General features: G+C 38.8%; 1 protein-coding gene across 4 annotated transcripts; it reads right to left on the reverse strand.

Moving 5' to 3' along the window:
* Nucleotides 1-662: 662 nt before the first annotated feature.
* Nucleotides 663-17,155, reverse strand: LOC105048853 (uncharacterized). 4 transcript variants are annotated; one of them, XM_073261436.1, is made up of 12 exons: nucleotides 16,130-17,155; nucleotides 15,988-16,042; nucleotides 15,089-15,329; nucleotides 13,618-13,710; nucleotides 13,226-13,316; nucleotides 13,034-13,120; nucleotides 2,296-2,498; nucleotides 1,961-2,199; nucleotides 1,614-1,835; nucleotides 1,449-1,541; nucleotides 1,269-1,352; nucleotides 663-1,188 (listed from the first exon to the last, which is right to left on the reverse strand). In XM_073261436.1, the coding sequence occupies exons 6-12, from the start codon at nucleotides 13,045-13,047 to the stop codon at nucleotides 751-753; spliced, it is 1,293 nt and encodes a 430-aa protein (XP_073117537.1). In that variant the 5' UTR covers nucleotides 13,048-13,120; nucleotides 13,226-13,316; nucleotides 13,618-13,710; nucleotides 15,089-15,329; nucleotides 15,988-16,042; nucleotides 16,130-17,155; the 3' UTR covers nucleotides 663-750. The 4 variants fall into 4 exon arrangements, with proteins under 4 accessions (XP_073117537.1, XP_073117534.1, XP_073117536.1 ...); XM_073261433.1 differs by having other exon boundaries at nucleotides 15,089-16,828; nucleotides 16,919-17,155; XM_073261435.1 differs by having other exon boundaries at nucleotides 15,089-16,370; nucleotides 16,523-17,155.
* Nucleotides 17,156-17,805: the final 650 nt, after the last annotated feature.

The raw sequence follows: 17,805 nt of genomic DNA on the forward strand, positions 1-17,805 counted from the left end.
GCAAAAATTACGACGAAAAAAATGTTCGTCGCTATAATTGCGATGAAAAAAAATTTTGTCGCTATAATAGCAACAAAATAAAAATTTCATCGCTAAAAGGGCGACGAAATAAAAAATTTCGTCGCTATAATGGCGACGAAATAATAATTTCGTCGCTATAATTGCAACGAAATAAAAATTTTGTCGCAAAAAGTTTAAATTTTTAGCGACGAAACTTTTTTTCGTCACAAAAATAGCAACGAAATAATTTCGTTGTAAAAATTACGATGAAAAAAAAATTTCATCGCTATAATGGCGACGAAATAATAATTTCGTCGCTATAAGGACGATGAATAAAAATATTCATCGCCATAATTGCGACGAAATAAAAATTTCGTCGCAAAAAGTTATAATTTTTAGCGACGAAACTAAGACTTTCGTCGCAAAAATAGCAACGAAATAAAAAATTTTATCGTAATGAATAATAAATGTTTTATTTTTTTGGGTTGACAAATTTTTTTACGACGAAATTAATATTTCGTCGCTAAAATAAATTTTGGATAAAAAATAAAATTTTTATTAATTTTCCAAAAAAACCTGCTCAAATACAAATTATCTGATCAAACATATTTTAAATAAACAGTATGTTAACACAATAAAAATATTCTAAGTCAAAAGACCAATTTCAAATAACAAAAAGTTTCATAACCATCTTTGTCATATACAAAAATATAAGTCCATACACCATTTTAAATTTAAAATAAGTACAAACTAAGTATGATCTGACTCATTGGCCTCGTTCCCTCCTCTAGGCGTCGATCCCTGACCCGATACATGTCGCGATGGTGGTGCAGAGGCGGCATCATGTGACTGTAGAGGTGCTAACTCAGAAGCATCAATACCGAGCCGTCCCGCCACCGCAGCTACGATCCTCTCGAGCGTTTGACTACGATTCATCCAGTAACTAATCTGATCTTGCATCATGCTCATGGATGTCCTAACTGCCTCTGGCACCGATGCATCATCAGACCGGCCGGATAACGAACTGCGTGATTTTTTGGACCGCATGCTATGACCAGATCCTAGCTGCCACCCGAGGACGGTATCCAAAATCGTATCATCTGTCATCAAACAAACATGCTGCGATCCAGTATCACCATCAGATCCCACCTCCGTCGTCGCCTGCTCTCTCAATTCTAACATTTTTTCCTTCACAATAAACCAAATAAAATCATAAATTTTTTTCAAACTCTTTAAAAGTATTCAAAATGTAGAATAATGATACTTACATGACGCTGCCTCGCCTCCTCGGTCACGAACTCGCCACTCTTGTTTTGATAGAATTTAGCATAGGCGTCGACTCCGGATAGTCCCTGTTCAAACAAAAAAAAAAGAAAAAAAAAGATATCAAAATAATATAAATATTTAATAAAAAGTTACAAAGTATGATTGCAAATATAGTTACGTACCATCCTCTTCATTCCCTGTGCAAAAGAGGCACTTCCTTGCGTGTGAATAGAATCAATCTTGCTCCTATTCACCTTATTCGCCTCCGATCGTCGCTACAAAATATATACAATTATAACCAATAAAGGATATAACATAATTAAAAAAACTTGGAACACTAGACATACCTGAAATGCCTCACTTCCAAAATGCTCACATAACCACCGCCAATCGTCACTAGACCCAGCCCAATTTCTGTATGGCTGGGTCACAGGATCAATCCCCTTCGCCTGCAGCTCATTGCAGTATTTATGAAGCCTACATCGCCGATCTCTGTATCTATTTGCGGCCATTTTGAGAATACATGCCGTCACTTCTTCGTCAGTGCAATCCTCGAAGTCAATATTATCCTACACAGTAATCATACCAAAAGGCAAATACATGAAATTATTTATATAATAAAAAATTTATTTATATAACCAAAAATAATATGGATCATGTAATGATATGCAAGACATCCAAATTTAATTCTTACCCTGATGTGAGAGACTAGAGCATCACGGTATCGAGGAGCTACATGCTTGAAACTTTCAGCAGCCCACGAAAAATGATTCCACATATACAAACTGATCTCATTTGCGACGATACTAGCCTCTGTGCCAACCGGATGATCTCGAAATATATGTACCTTCGGTTTTTCATTGTGTGTATGCACATATTTTTCCAAAACAAGACCCCTACTAGGACCACGCACTGCACGTCGATGCTGTGTTCCTACATGTAAAAATTGATGAAATGAACATATATCATGTATCACTAAATGCATATAACCAAAAAATATATATGGTTTATAAATTGATAGAGATGTACCTGTAAGGGGATGATGCTGCGGTACCATGGCCTCCGGCTGGGCAAGCTCTGGCTGAGCACTAGGCGGCTCTGTGGACTCGGGCAACTGAGTCTCATTTAAATCCTCTGACACATCATGCAAAATGCTAAAGTGAGGATGTGTATCATCAAGCGGAGCCTGCTGCCTACCCCGTGAATGTCTACGTCCAGGACCAGTCATGATGCTGCAATGATTAAAATAATTTAAATCAGTAAGTAATCAAAAAAACTCAAGTATTACATGATATAATAAAAAAAAATAAATTGAATTACTTATTCATATTAATTATTGTTCTCAGATTCTGAACTCGTGTCCATATAGTCATCTTCGACGGGAGTCATAGAAGACTTCGACCCTGAAGTACTATCATCATTGTCGTTAACGAAGTCATTATTGGATCGTGCTCGTGTCCGTGCCCTTATCGACGATCCAACAACAGAAACATCCTCAGGTTCATAGTCGTCTCTTTGTAACTGTCCTATGTCAATCGTATCATCTGGCACTAATATGTTATCTGGTGCTTGCATTTGATATGCTTCGTTTTCAATAATTGCACAGACTTCATTCTCAAGATGTTCATCGTTCGGGCATGTGAAAAGTGCAGGATCAAACAAATGCCTATGCTGAGCCCTTATTGCAACTCGCCAAGGCTCTTTTATTTTGTTATCATCAATATACCACACTAGTCTTGCTTGCTTTGCAAAAATATAAGGATCACTTTCATACCATACATGACCAGTGTGGACACTGACGAGTTGAGGATCTATAACAATTGGCCTGTGTCGTCCTAAGTCATACCATCGACACTTGAATAACACAATCCGTCGAAGACCACTATATCTTAACTCTATAACCTCATGCAGAACACCAAAAAAATCTATTATTTCACCCTTGTGCTCGCCCTCCATGCTTATTCCATAATTCTGTGTGGTTCGATCACGATCGCGATCTTCCGTTAAGAATCGCACACCATTGACTATGCATGCTGAATATACTGATATACGTCTGTCAGATTTTCGTGCAAGTGCAGCTAAGTCATTACTGATACAGCTAGGATTGTCTATACATAGCTGAGCTATCTACAATTAAAAGAACAATAAGCAGGTTAAATTTGACAAAATAAATACTATATAAACAAACTTTTAATCATGGATGAACATGAACATAACTTACCCGTTCGTCAAATCATGATGCGAATTGATTCCTATGTCGTGCCGCTGCTAATGTAGGATTACTTCTTCTGAGCTCACTTTCGTGTTCTCTGAAGTGATACAGTAATACCATGTATATTTTAATTTAGAGTCCACGTGCATTCATTGATATATCAATAAATAAAAATTAAATGTATATACTCACATCATGTAGGCTTCTACCTCCTCGCAATTGTTTAGCACATACCAATGCATGTCATCCATTTCTTGTGGTGTCAACATTCGAAAATCTTTTTTACCATATGGTCGGGCAACATTGGAGAACACGGACAATCCATCGGTCAGAATCTCGTCCACATCAATATTTCGCTGTGGCCTTGTAAATTTGGTCTCCACTCGTCGAAGGTACATAGAGCAGAACGTCAGACATTCATTCATAACATGTGCCTCTGCTATTGAACCTTCAGGCCGTGCTTTGTTAGTGACGGCACTCTTGTATTCACGCATCTCCCTATTCAATAAATTATCAATTGATATCACATATAATAAGAATACAATAATGAATAATAAATATTACAATATCATGCAATTACCTTTCAATTGGGTACATCCATCTTGTATGTACTGGCCCACCCAATCTAGCCTCATGTGGAAGATGAACAGAAAGATGCACCATGATATCAAAGAAGGCGGGAGGAAATATCATCTCGAGTTTACAGAGAGTAATGATAATCTTCTTCTCCAATATGTCGATCTGACTTCGTCTCAATGTCTTCGCACATAAGTCTCGAAAATAAGTTCCCAGATCAAGTAACGTATCACACACATTATCCGGCAACAATCCGCGCAAACCAACTGGGAGCACATGCTGTAGAAGTACATGACAATCATGACTTTTCATCCCGACGATCTTCCCATCTTTCGACTTGATGCACCGTTTCAAGTTTGAGGCGTATCCATCAGGAAACCTCACTGATCTCAAATATGAAAGAAATTGATTTCTCTCTCTTCGATTCAGTGTATAACATGCCAATGGCTTCACCAGCCTATCCCCTCGTCGAATCAAATGTAATTCCTTTCTAATCCGCATATCCTCTAAGTCAAGACGAGCCTTCACGGTATCCTTTGTTCTTCCTTCGATATTGAGAATGGTATAAAATACATTATCAAATATATTCTTTTCAATATGCATGACGTCAAGATTATGTCGAAGAAGAAGCATTTTCCAATATGGAAGATCAAACAACTTGCTCTTTTTTCTCCAATTTCCGATACTTGTTCGCACCCCTACTTGGCTGGCCAGACCCTTACCAAATATGACATCCTGTGGGTTTGGTAACTGATTTAAAATATTGTCCGTAGACCAGAATCTTGGCTGCGCACGTCGTTCATGCTTGCCATTGAACTTAAGACTTCTCCTCCATCTATGATCATCTGGCAAGAAACGTCGATGGTCGGTAAAACAAATCTTTCCGCGAATACGGTCCGATGTAATATCATCGTTACAAGTTGGGCATGCTTTATACCCTTTTGTACACCATCCAAAAATATCGTCATATGCAGAAAAATCGTTAACTGTCCAAAGCAATGCTGCATGCATACGAAAGATGCCTCCTACAACATGATCATATGTTTCGCATCCTTCTTCCCACAAATATTGTAACTCTTCGATCAATGGCTCTAAAAATATGTCTATGTCTCTTCCAGGGGCACGGGGACCCGGGATCAACAAGGCCAATAGATTAAAAGGTGATTTCATGCACTTCCATGGTGGTAAATTATAAGGAAATACCATAACAGGCCACATACTATAAGCAGTACTAAGATTACCATATGGATTAAATCCATCTGTTGCCAACCCTAGCCTGACATTTCGTGAATCAGCTGCAAACCATGGATGTTCACGATCAAAATGTTTCCATGCATCTCCATCTGATGGATGTCTCATGACATCATCGTCCATATTATTTACCTCCTTATGCCACCGCATGTCACAAGCAGTATGCCTCGACATGAACAATCGACGCAATCGTGGTGTAATCGGAAAGTACCGTAGAATCTTGCATGATATTTTCTTTTTCTTCTTATCCTTACCACTACTTTCTTTCCATCTGCTTGAATGACAAATTGGACAGCTTGTAGATCTTGTTTATCCTTCCGAAATAGAACACAATCATTCGGACATGCATGTATCTTTTCACAACGTAGGCCCAAGTCATCGACTCCCAAATCGAGTCCTTTCAATAATTTTTTGGCTTCATAATGACTTGACGGAAGTAACTCTCCCTCTGGCAGTAAGTCCTTCAAAAATTTGAGCAACCAATTAAACGAGTTGTTTGACCACTTACCAAGTGTCTTCATGTGTAATAACTTTATTACGGCGGACAACAGAGAGTACTTCTTACAACCAGGATAAACATCACTTTGTGCATCTCTTAATAGACGCTCGAATCTATCATTTATAGATATATTAATGTCCTCTTCAGCTTCTTGTCTCGGAATGGAATGCTGATATTCTGCTCTCGTTCTACATTTACTTCAAATAATTCTAGATGAAGATCCTCTAAAATTTCTCTATCTTCTTCACCAAGTGTTTGTCTTTCACGACTGCATGATCCACCGACTGACGATAGATTTATGGGACTCCTGGACAACATGTTCGAGCTAGTCGGCAAATCTTCACCATGACAAGTCCATCTCTTGTAAGTCACATCTATACCGTGTTCGTATAAATGATTCTGAATGTCCGATAAGGTACACCAAAATAAATTCCTACATCGACGATATGGACAACGAGCTTTCCCATCTTCTCTAGTATGATTGGACGCCACATTCATAAAAGTCGTCACACCCCTAATATACTCGGGACAGAACTTATCACGCAAAGACATCCAACCACGATCCATACCTACATATTTATGATGCAAACTATACAATCAATTTTATGTAATAATAGTTGACTAACGCCTTATATCTCCTACCTATAGGGTGATGGTCCTATTCCATTCAGGAACGTAAGAATTTAATATTGCAATACATGTCTTGTATACCAAAAAAAATTTCGGCAGCATTTCGACGCAGTTCTCCAGATACACAAGCATTAAAATTATGCTATGTATCCAGAGAACATGATCAAAAATACCGACAAAACTCTGCGATATACAAGCACATGTGTTGCAATATTAAATTCATTCACGTGCCCAAACTGTCCACGAGGACAATTCGAGAATAGTGTGTAAAGCACCAATATTTTTTTCATAAAAAAAATATTGGTTTTTGCACGCTATCCTCGAACGAAAATTCTAAGGCTTATAAATTTTTTATGCTACAATTAATATATTATTATTAAAAAAAATATTTTAAAAATATTTTTAAATCATGATTAAAATTAATTATATCAAACAAATAATTATATCTAACATTATATCTAATTACTAAAATAATAAATAATTATTTTTAATGACTAAAATTTATTAAAAAAAATTAAAAAAATATATAAAGTTTTGGATCACTGAAACATAGATCAGGCAAAATGATGCTAAATGTCTCAAGGCATGCTTTGAGAAAATTTCAAAGCTCTCTAAATTTAGGGTAAATTTTGATAATATTGAAATAATCTCATTTGATTTCTTCTTTTTTGTCATGTATTTCCCCTAATTAATCCCAATCCCACAAGATAAGAAGATAAACTATGAAGGATCAAAATATTTGAACAACAACAACAACAACAATAATAATAATTAAAAAAAAAACTCAGCATTTACACTCCTAAGATCTTATAGGATTGTGATGACGTAGTGAAAATAGTTGCAAAACAAAATTTTCTTTCCTTTTCTAGAAAAATAGCAGATCTGAAAATCCTTTAATCTGAGAAAATAACAGATCAAAAAATCACATATGTCTAGATAATAAAACCAGTTCATTTAATTGGGAAATTTTAACTAATTACAGATCGGTGGCAGTTTTTTTTCCAAGAAAATTTTAAAAAAAAATTGCAGAAAGGATTCTATTGGTCCTTCAAAACCCTAGATCCAGAATCGTGGAAGGGCACAAAACCTCGGAGATGATCTGGCACGACCGGAACCTGGCGGTCCGGTTCGCAGCACCGGAGGCGACGAGGAGGAACCGGAGGAACTCCTCCAGGAAGGCACCAGAGGCGGCCGCGTCCTTGGCGTCGGGAAGGGCGGCGAAGGCGGAGACGAATCGGACGGTGCGCTCGGCGGCGAGGGAGCGGCGGGCGCAGTCGAAGAGAGGGGTCAGGGCTCGGGCGAAGGAAGGGAAGAAGAGGCCGGGAGGGGCGGAGGGTGGAGAGCTCTCTCAGCTTCCGGGTGTGCACGGCGTGCGAGAGCCGGCACTCGTCCAGAACCCTCGCGATCTCGCGATCGCGCGGCGGTGGCGGCCCGACGGCGACGAGGCGGTGGCGGCCCGGCGGCGACGCGGCGGCGGCTGCGACGGCCCTACGAAAACAAAAAAAAAACACAGACTGAGAAAGGGAGGGAGAGGCCAGCGTGGCGGTGGGGAGGGAGAGAGAGAGAGGATGGTGGCGGGGAGGGAGAGGACTTATCGGGAAGGACGACCGGCGACCGGAGAACGACGACTGTCGTCGGAGATCGGGGAGGGAGAAGATTTGGATGACCGCGGCGGAGATCGGGCCGGGAGGGAGATCAAGCGGGTTTTTTCAATTAGGGCTGAATACCTTCGATTTTATTTTTAATTAAAATATATTTAGCGACGAAATAAATTCGTTGCTAAAAATAAATTTTCTGTCACGAAAAAATTTGATTTTTTGCAACAAAAATATTTTCGTCGCAAATGATTAATTTTTGACAACGAAAATTTAATTTCGTCGCAAATGATCGAGAAATCAAGTTTCTCGCAACGAAACAAATATTTCGTCACTAAAAATTAAATTTTTGGTGACGTAATTATTTTCATCGCAAAAAAAAATTTAGCAACGAAAAATTTTTTCGTCGCCAAAAAAAAATTTTTTTTGCGATGAAAAAACTTTCGTTGCTAAAAATCAATTCCAGCAACGAAATTTAAATTTTCGTCGCAAAATATTCAAAAATTTTTTAATAAAATAAAATTTAGCGACGTAATAGTTTCGTCGCTAAATATAAATAAAATTGGTCGCAAAAGTCTTTTTTTTAGCAACAAAAAATCAATTTCATCGTAAAAAATATAATTTTTTGGCGACAAAATTTTTTTTGATCGCAAAAAATAAATTTTTAACTACGAAAAAAAATATTTCGTTGCCAAAAAGACTGTTTTTTGCAACGAAAAAAAATTTCGTCGCTAAAAATGAACTTCTAGCAACAAAAAAAAAATTTCGTTGCAAAAGATATAACTTTTTGCAACGCAATTTTTTTCGTCGCAAATACCTAATTTTTGGGGATGAAATTTAAATTTCGTTGCAAAAGCCTACTTTTTTGCGACGAAAAATATTTCGTCGCTAAAATTTCGTCGTAAAAAATCAAATTTCTTGTAGTGTATGTCGGCATTACGAAGATTCGACATATCCAGTTACACATCCAAACTTCTTCTTTTTTTAAAGTTTAATGATTGAATTATTTATTTTTAAATTAAATTTATTATCTACTAATTTGACTGGTAACTATACAGAGAAGATGTGTCCAAAATGAAGCGAATCGGACGAGACTGATCGTACCACATTATGAGGGTTCAAGATCGTTTGCTCATCACATGGAGCACATGGTAGATAATTTTAAATTTTTAATTAGTATATAATTCTGTAGTTATTTAAAAAATTTTTAATTAATTCTCAAATTACAGAGAGATACTAAGAATGATGAGCTTCTTGGTAGGATCGATATCTACTAGCGGACCCACCAGCGACGGTCAGGGGAGTGGACGATGGGGAGCCAAGAGCTCTTTGTAAGTTTTTTCAATTATTTTTTCATTCGCAGTCTGATTTTTATTATAAAATTAAAATCACTATAACTTTAATTTTCAAGACCGTATGATAGACATGAAATTTCAGCTTACTTTTGAGGGCTCGACCGTACCCATAGATGATGAAATCTGTGATCAGATACTTGGTACGAGATCCTGTTATGTTAGAGGTCTAGGATATGGAATCACTGCTCCCTCATTATCACGCTCATCTAAGGTTGATATCCATTCTGTGTGCGAGGCTCGACTGACGGAGGTGTAGAGACAGGCTGAGCAGCGAGCTCAGGAGTTGGCTGCACGCAACGATGAGTATCAACAGCTCCAGATCCAGATGATGGAGCGGATGGCGCAGATGGAGCGGATGATGCAGCGATGAGGCAGTAGCAGGCCAGTTCGAGCTCTTTCGAGTACTCCCCTTCCCCAGCTCGTTCTCCAGATACCGACACTTGACGGTTTCTTCATGTATTCTTTTATTTTTATTTGAAATCTCTTATATATTTAATTTAATATAATAAAATAATAAAATTTATTTATCTATTTATTGTGTAAATTTTTTATTTTAATTTTTTTTAATTTATAAAAAATATTATAGATATAAATTAAAAATATATTCATAAATTATTTTTTAAAAAAATATGATTAAATTATTAGTGATGAAATTATTTTTGAAGAAATATTGATCGCCAAAAATATTTTAGTACAATAATTTAATTTTTTAATAAATATAAAATTATTAAAATTTTATATATAATTAATAGCGATGAAAAATTATTCATCGTAAATAATTATTAGTGATATAAATTTTTATCAAAAATTATCTTATTTACAACATAATATTTTCATCGCTAATATTATTTAATTTTATTTTTTAAAATTTTTTTTATTAAATTAATAGCAACAAAAAATTTTCGTTGCAAAAAATATTTCTTGCGACTCAAATTTTGTCTCTAAAAATTTTCAAAACTTTTATTTCAAAAAAATTTTAATTAACTTAATAGCGATAAAAAAAATTTCATCGTTATTAATTTTTATTTTTAGCGATGTTATAATTCATCGTAAATATTTTTTTTACTATTAAAATTTTTTGATAAAAATATTTTAACAATAAAAATTATTCATCGTAAATACCGTTTATTAGTTACGAAATATTTTTTTCATTATAAAATATTATCAATGAAGTGATTATTTATGACGAATAATTAGCGATAAATATTTCGTCACTAATAATTATTAGCGATGAAAATTGATAACTAGTGATGAAAATTTTTCATCGCTAATAACCTGTTTTGTTATAGTACGTGCAGGAGCATCTCAATCACTTCCAGAAAATCTTCACCGACCTCTTCAGTGTTGACAAGAAAGTTAAGAAGAAGATCAGGATGTTAGTCTTACTAGCATCGCTTCCCCCTTCATATGAGTCTTTAGTGACTGCTCTTCTAGTGAGAAAGAGTACTATTAAGATGGACGAGATCACCGCGGTGATTCTCCAGAATGAAGTTCTCAGAAGGGAGAATCTAACTTCGAGCTCAGACGGCAGCTCGGCTTTGGTAGTTTTTAGAGGAGCAAGAATGGCAGATAGAGTGACAGGAGATTGCGACGAAGACGGTCCAAGTCCAGGATGAGAAACTTGAGCAAGATTAGATGTTATCGATGTGATGAGTTGGGACATTTAGCCAGAGATAGCCCTCAACTCAGAGATCAAATGAGGGCTACTGCAGTGATGGCCAGTAACGAGTCAGAGGATGATGTCTTGGAGATATCTGAGGAGATATCTACTTTTTTCCAGCAGTGGATTATAGATTTTTCATATACCTATCATGTATGTTGCAGAGAGGAGCAGTTTAATTTTCTAAAGAGCAGTAAGGGTACTGTTTATCCACCAGATGGAACGAGCCGTGTGATCAGAGATATCAGGACGGTCAGTTAGAGGACACATGATGATGTAATGAGGAGATTTAGGGAGGTCTGATACATATCCGATTTCAAGCAAAATTTTATCTCACCGAGCAGACTGGATTTGAGAGGCTACAGGACGGTAGCTGGTAGAGAAATCCTAAAAGTGTTGCACGATAATAAGGTTATTCTGGAGGAGAAGAAGAAGACGAGAAGACATTACTATCTGATAGGGAGCCCAGTACGAGATGGAGCTTTAGGAGCTAGGAGTCCACAGCAAGGTAGAGCTCTAGATGGAGATAGATTGAGTACTAGATGGGAGACTCAAGAGGACGAGAGGCGATGTGACAGAGTGAAATTCTTATTACCGCAGGAGATTTCTCCGAGCAGATCTTTGGTCAGAATGGACACAACCCATGACAGAGGTGGGATTGAGCAGCCTAGCTCGATTCCCACATTTACCCATCTATGAGACTGCAGGCATGCCCCAGGGTTGGGGGGGTGAGACGGATCACAAGCTCTCAAAGATAGATGGAGACCGAATATTGAGTCGAGATAGAAATTGTTATGAAATATGCCTCAATATTCGATCCATATTGAGCCCATAACGAAGTTCAGGACGACGAACGAAGTCCAACGAGTTTAAGAACAGTCCAAACAGAGTCCAAACGGTGAAGATACGCGTGAAAAAAACTCAGAGCAACGGCACAGACCACGAAGCGGTGGAGGCCGGTGGCGACGTAGTCGGGCCCGACGGATGCACGCACGTTGGAGCATGCGGCCCAGCCCACTGGGCAAGCCCAGTGCAGGCATGCATGGGCATGCGTGCGGGTCGGTCCAGCACACACAGGGTGCCCAGGCCCAGTGCCCTATGCGGTCCATCGTGGACCGCAAAGTGCTGGGTGGTCCATGGAGACTGCGTGGACCGATCACACAGTCCATATGTAATCCACGAGCGATTTTATGCGATCCGACGGCTATAGAACGAGCCGTTTATGATTGGATGGCTGAGGATTGCTCTGAATGTGATCAAGCTTCATCTGAGGCTATAGTGCATGATCGGATGGCTCTAGTGTGAGCTGATCACGATCGAATGGCCACGGATAATTCTAAGATTGATCAAAACTCAGTATTCATAATATAACAGTATTTCTAAGATTTTAAAGCCTATATAGCTTCGATGGACGAACCATTTGTTGTATTGGATAATTGATGACGTCCTGAAAGTGTAAAAAGACTTCAAGAGAGATTTCAAAAAGCTTTTTTTAAGGATTTTGAGACAGACTCTTGCATAAAGATTGAGTGATGAATTTTTCTTATATTAATTATATTTTATTCTCTCATAATAAAACTTGCAGGTCTCGTGAAGATAAACTTGAGATCAATCGATATATTTATATTATATTTTTTATTTTATTTCTTCTTTCTTCCTCCTGTACCTTGTGATACCGAATCATGCACAACAGCTTATGACTTGAAAAAACTTTTTACACTTAAACGTTGCCTTGGGGAATTACGATTCTAGCAGAAATTTCAATGTAAACCTATTCTTGGACATATTTCTTTGACATAACATCTTAAATATTTGCGCACTCAAAAATTAGGAATGTCATGCAATATGAAAGGAAATTTTTTTCGTGATGGTTTCGTCCTAACCCTTGGTCATAATAAATTCATAGACCATGTATTAAAACATGAAACAGAAAAAGGGTAATTTTCTGTCGTGCAGGTGAATGATTATACACAATGTAGAACATTATACCTGCTCAATAACATTGTTGTTCGTGAGAGGAACTCTCAGCGTATCTATCATTCCACAGCACTTCTTGTAAACCAGCTCCCTCACGCTCTTCAAGTTAGGGTAGATGATGCAATAGATTTTTAATTAATGAACTTGCCGGGGGTAAAAAAAAGATATAAGGTAAAAGAATGAAGAAAGTATCTGATTTGTTACCTCATTGGCCTTCAGAAATGCACCACCTAATATATGTCTCAACCTCAAAAAGTTCAAAATTTTTCTGATCCTGGGATGCATATCCTTTGTGCTGAACATAGAGAAACAGGGAGACGATCAATTTTAGCCTCACTGGCATCAATTTGAAACACGAGTTCACGAAAATAAGAATACCAATAATTCAAATTCCTGAGATAAGATTATTTTAATTTTTTCATGAAACGGAATGCACTGTGTCCCAATATATGATGGTGGATGATCCATCCTATCCCGATAATCAGATAGTGCTCCTTTCCAACACGGGATAGTCGGACACCCTGCCATCCTACTAGGACTTAAATTCTTAGAAAATATGATGCCCTAACTTAGAGAGTATTATGCCACTAACTTACCGTACGAATGACAAAAGGTAGCTAAGATTTAAGATTGTCAGAAGGCAACTTCCACAGCTTGAGTCTTTGTTTCATCCGGATGTGGTCCAATTCCTGGAAATTGAGGGTCAAAATCAGTAACAGAATTCAAATGAAACAAACTACACATACTTCAGATGCCAAATATTCTAACAGAAAACCCTGATGCTGAACAGAATTAAACATGCCATGTGATTTACATGGCCTAGGTTTACCATGAGATAAGTACCTATGCCATTGGAGTTACAAATGGGAAAAGTTCAAATATCTTGGACTTTCATTACATTAAAGTTACCATTAGATGGTAGATGGACTTTCATTACATAAAACATAGTTCTATAGTTTCTTTTACTTGCAAGAAGAATTATGTCATTATATATCAACTAGATAGCCGACACTAAATAGTTGGAAAAAGGCTGGATGGCTATAGTTATGGTAGGAACAAAAGAAGACCAAAGAAATTATAAAAGGACAATACTAATGAAATTTACAAAATGTTCATGAAACTATTCAAGAATAAATAACAAGCAGAGAAATCTGAATAGGTCAAACTGAGCACTAAAAAAATATCAGTAGTACTGCAGCCATACTTGAAGCAAGATTTGGCTCCAAAAAATCACTATGTTATGGGTGGCAATGACAACAGTGAACCACCTTCACCTAAAAAGAAGAACAAGGAAGCAGTGACATGAGCGCTTTAAGGGTTTCAAACTTTCAACCCTCTCATCAAGTCTTGCTTATACAATATAGAAAGAAGAGGTTGGATATTAGAGAACCAGCAGTGGCAGTGACACCACAAGTTGAGGGCAGCAGGCAACTGAAGATGGAAGAAAAGCAACGATTTAGTAAGCATGGTGAGTGGCCTAATTACACCTAGGTAATGTTCGAGGATGATTACTAGGTGTCCAAGGCTAGATTTTCTCTTTCATTGCTATTTTTTCTCTTGTTTGAATCTTCACTTGCCTTTTTCTAACAATAGAATTCAAAAAGGTTTCTACATGTTTTGGAATCTTCATTTACAAGACAATCAATATTAATCTCAAAATCATTATTTCCAACAACAATCACCCAAGGACATATTTCATTGCTGACTTAAAACTCAAGTGTGTATGCATCTGCTCGCTATGGTTTAGCTTGCTTTTTTCCTCAAAAGCAGTACTACAGAAGTTCAGAAAAACTATTTATTTACTGGGCCATGCAAAAGAAGCAAGTACAAAAATAAAGGCCAACATATGCTATTGGTACATGAAAAATTACCAACTTGACTTGCTACTTGACTGTACCATGAAATGAGACCCAAGTGAAAATATTCCAGCTCTTAGGAAGTAATGTTTGCTGGTTTGAGGGGCTATAGTAAATGAAATGCGGACCAGGTGGGACCATTTTTATGCCCTTGAAATGCCTATAGCAAGATCTTCCTCAAAAAGAATAATTGAAGCAAGATGATGCTTACTTTATCACAGTATTCCTCGATAAACTTCTCAGGCCTTTTGATGGCGAGTTTCAGTTCTCTTTGTCTCTCTTCTTTCGTGTTTCCAATTGCTCCCTCCTCTTGATAGCCCACTCTTTATTATTTTTCCTCTTCTTTAGAACCGTCTCATGGACATATGAGATGGACTGTGGCTACTCCACCACCATGTCAATCCTAATAACCTTCGAAGCAGCTCCAACGAAGAATTCACTCACGGTCGGCACTAAACCCATAACAAGAAGTACATAGGAAAAAGGGCGATCAAATTCATTAACCAAATAGAACAATTCCATCATAAATCATAGCAAGTAAAAGATGCAAACTTTTGCTATTTGATTTTTTTTTTTTTTTTGATTAAAATGGAGGGTGGGAAGAAACCAGCCACCAAAAAATTATTGATAAGGGACCGAACAACAAGCAATGTTACAGAACCAGAGGTTATAGAACATCAGGTTCAGTTACAGGATTTTCAGGACAGAAAACAGAGCATGAAACAGGTTACAGACATGGAGCAGAAACACGCTGCAGATATGTTCAGAAACCGGTAACAGGCTTCTAAACGGTCAAGAATTGAAGGAATGAAGAGTAAGGTTTGCTCCAGAATTTGAAATAGAGAGTGCAAGTGCCGAAGAAAATGAGTAAGGTACTGTCATGTTGCATCGACTTTAACTCCTTTGATAGCATTCCAAACATTTGTAGAAACGTGACATGGCCCATGATAACAGAACAGAGTTGGGGGCAGAGTGATGAGAATAGGAGCTTGGCAAGGAGGAAGAAACTCGCTTGATCTTAGACCAAACAGCACCAAAGATCTTCAGCTGGTTGGAGTTGCAAAGGATCGACCAGTCTCTGAAGAGGGACAAGGCGTCACATGCGACTACCTGCGTCGAAGAGGCTTTATTGAAAAAGAGCCCAGCATTACGCTCCCTCCAGCATCTCCAAGCAATGGCAGAGAAGAGCATCAAAATAATCAGCTGTGAAGATTTCGGAAACTTCGACTGTGTCCAGTCCATGCAAATGTACCTAAAAGTGGACTGAGGGCAGAGAGTACTCAAGGCCACACACATGGAGCTCCAGATCTTGGAGAATAGGGGGCAGAAGGAGGAGAGATGATCGATTGTTTCTGGTGAAGGCACAGCCGTCCAAGAACTTGCCCAGCTTCTTTCCAATAGCATCCCTTGAATTCAGTTTGTGCTTCCAACACAGCCACAGAAAACATCGTATTTTCAGTGGAATGGAAAGATTCCATAAGATGGAGGCGAACCTACAGATTGCGCCAGAGAAGTTGAGGAATTGATAGAGTGAGACAGTGAAGAACTCACCATTGCAGGAAGCCTTCCAAATAATTCGATCTTCATCACTGCTAAGAGTGACAGAGTTCAACAGATAGGTAATGAGATCAAATTGTGTGCCTACCTCGAAGGATGGATTCGATGGTAGTCTGAGATGCCAAGAACGTGGTCTGAGTTTGAAGTAACTTGCCACAGTGCCGTTCTTATTTTTGCAGAGTTTGAAAAGATCAGGGAACAGAGTTTGAAGAGGGGCAGCAGCAATCCAATTATCCTTCCAGATGAGGGTTCGCAGATCATTTCCGCAAAGGAATTGAGTGCGATTCCAAAAAGCAAGGAGGCTTCGAATAACATCACGCCATAAGGAGGAGCACCCCCTCCGAGGTTTCCAAGAATTGCCAAACCTAACCTTTTTATGGTATGCCCATTGAACCTGCTTCTTCCACAAAGCATGATCATTAGAAAGAAGTCTCCATCCCCATTTGGCAAGGAGAGAAGTATTGAATTGATAGATGTCCTTTACATCGAGGCCACCCTCCTCCTTCTTCAAGCAGATGGTGCTCCAGCTGACTTTGTAGGACAAGCCACTGGTAGAGGACGATCCGATCCAAAGGAACAATCGCCTATAGGAGACAATCTTCTTGACGACCCAGCGAGGCAGCCTAAACAAGGACATGAAATATAGCAGTAGTGAGGTGAGGACAAAGTTAACGAGGGTAAGCCTACCTGCAGAGGAGAGAAACTTGGATTTCTATGTGGCAAGCCGAGATCCTACCCATAAGAGGAGAGCATTCCAATCCGATCTAGATAACCTTCGGCCCCTCAAAGGAAGTCTAAGATAAAAGGCAGTGTGGATGTGGAGTAGTTAAGCCAGGAGACATATTCCTCCAAGGAATCAAAGCCAATTAGTGAGACAGAGCTTTCTGATAGTTAATAGATAAGTCAGAGTGATGTTCAAAGCAATACAAGATGAGTTTCAAGTGTTACGCTTCGAGATTCGGTTCACATTGAATCTATAGCGAGATCCGCGATAAAAAATAGTCCAACGAGATCAAGATCACTCCAAACAAACTTTGGATGGAAAAGATACAAACTTTTTAAGCTTGCACGAGATCCGAGACGGTGAAAGATCGCCTACGGCCTGTGGAGCGGCAGCGGTGCAGCCGTAGATGGCGGAGTGCAGCCCAGGCGGGGCCAACATGCGGGGCGCACGGCCCAGGCGTGCGGCCCAGGCGCACGACCCAGGCACGTGGCCCAGGCAGTTGTGCGGCCCAGCCCGGCGGGCGGGCGCGCGGGGCGCGGTCCAGGTGCATAAGCCCGGTGCGGGAGCGGCCCAGGCCCGCGCGCACGGGCCGGCACAGGCCCAGGTGCCTTTGGGGCCTGGCCTGTACCCCGATCCACCGTGGACTG

This window comes from Elaeis guineensis, chromosome 7 (genome assembly GCF_000442705.2).
Source record: "Elaeis guineensis isolate ETL-2024a chromosome 7, EG11, whole genome shotgun sequence".
NCBI classification, from domain to species: domain Eukaryota; kingdom Viridiplantae; phylum Streptophyta; class Magnoliopsida; order Arecales; family Arecaceae; genus Elaeis; species Elaeis guineensis.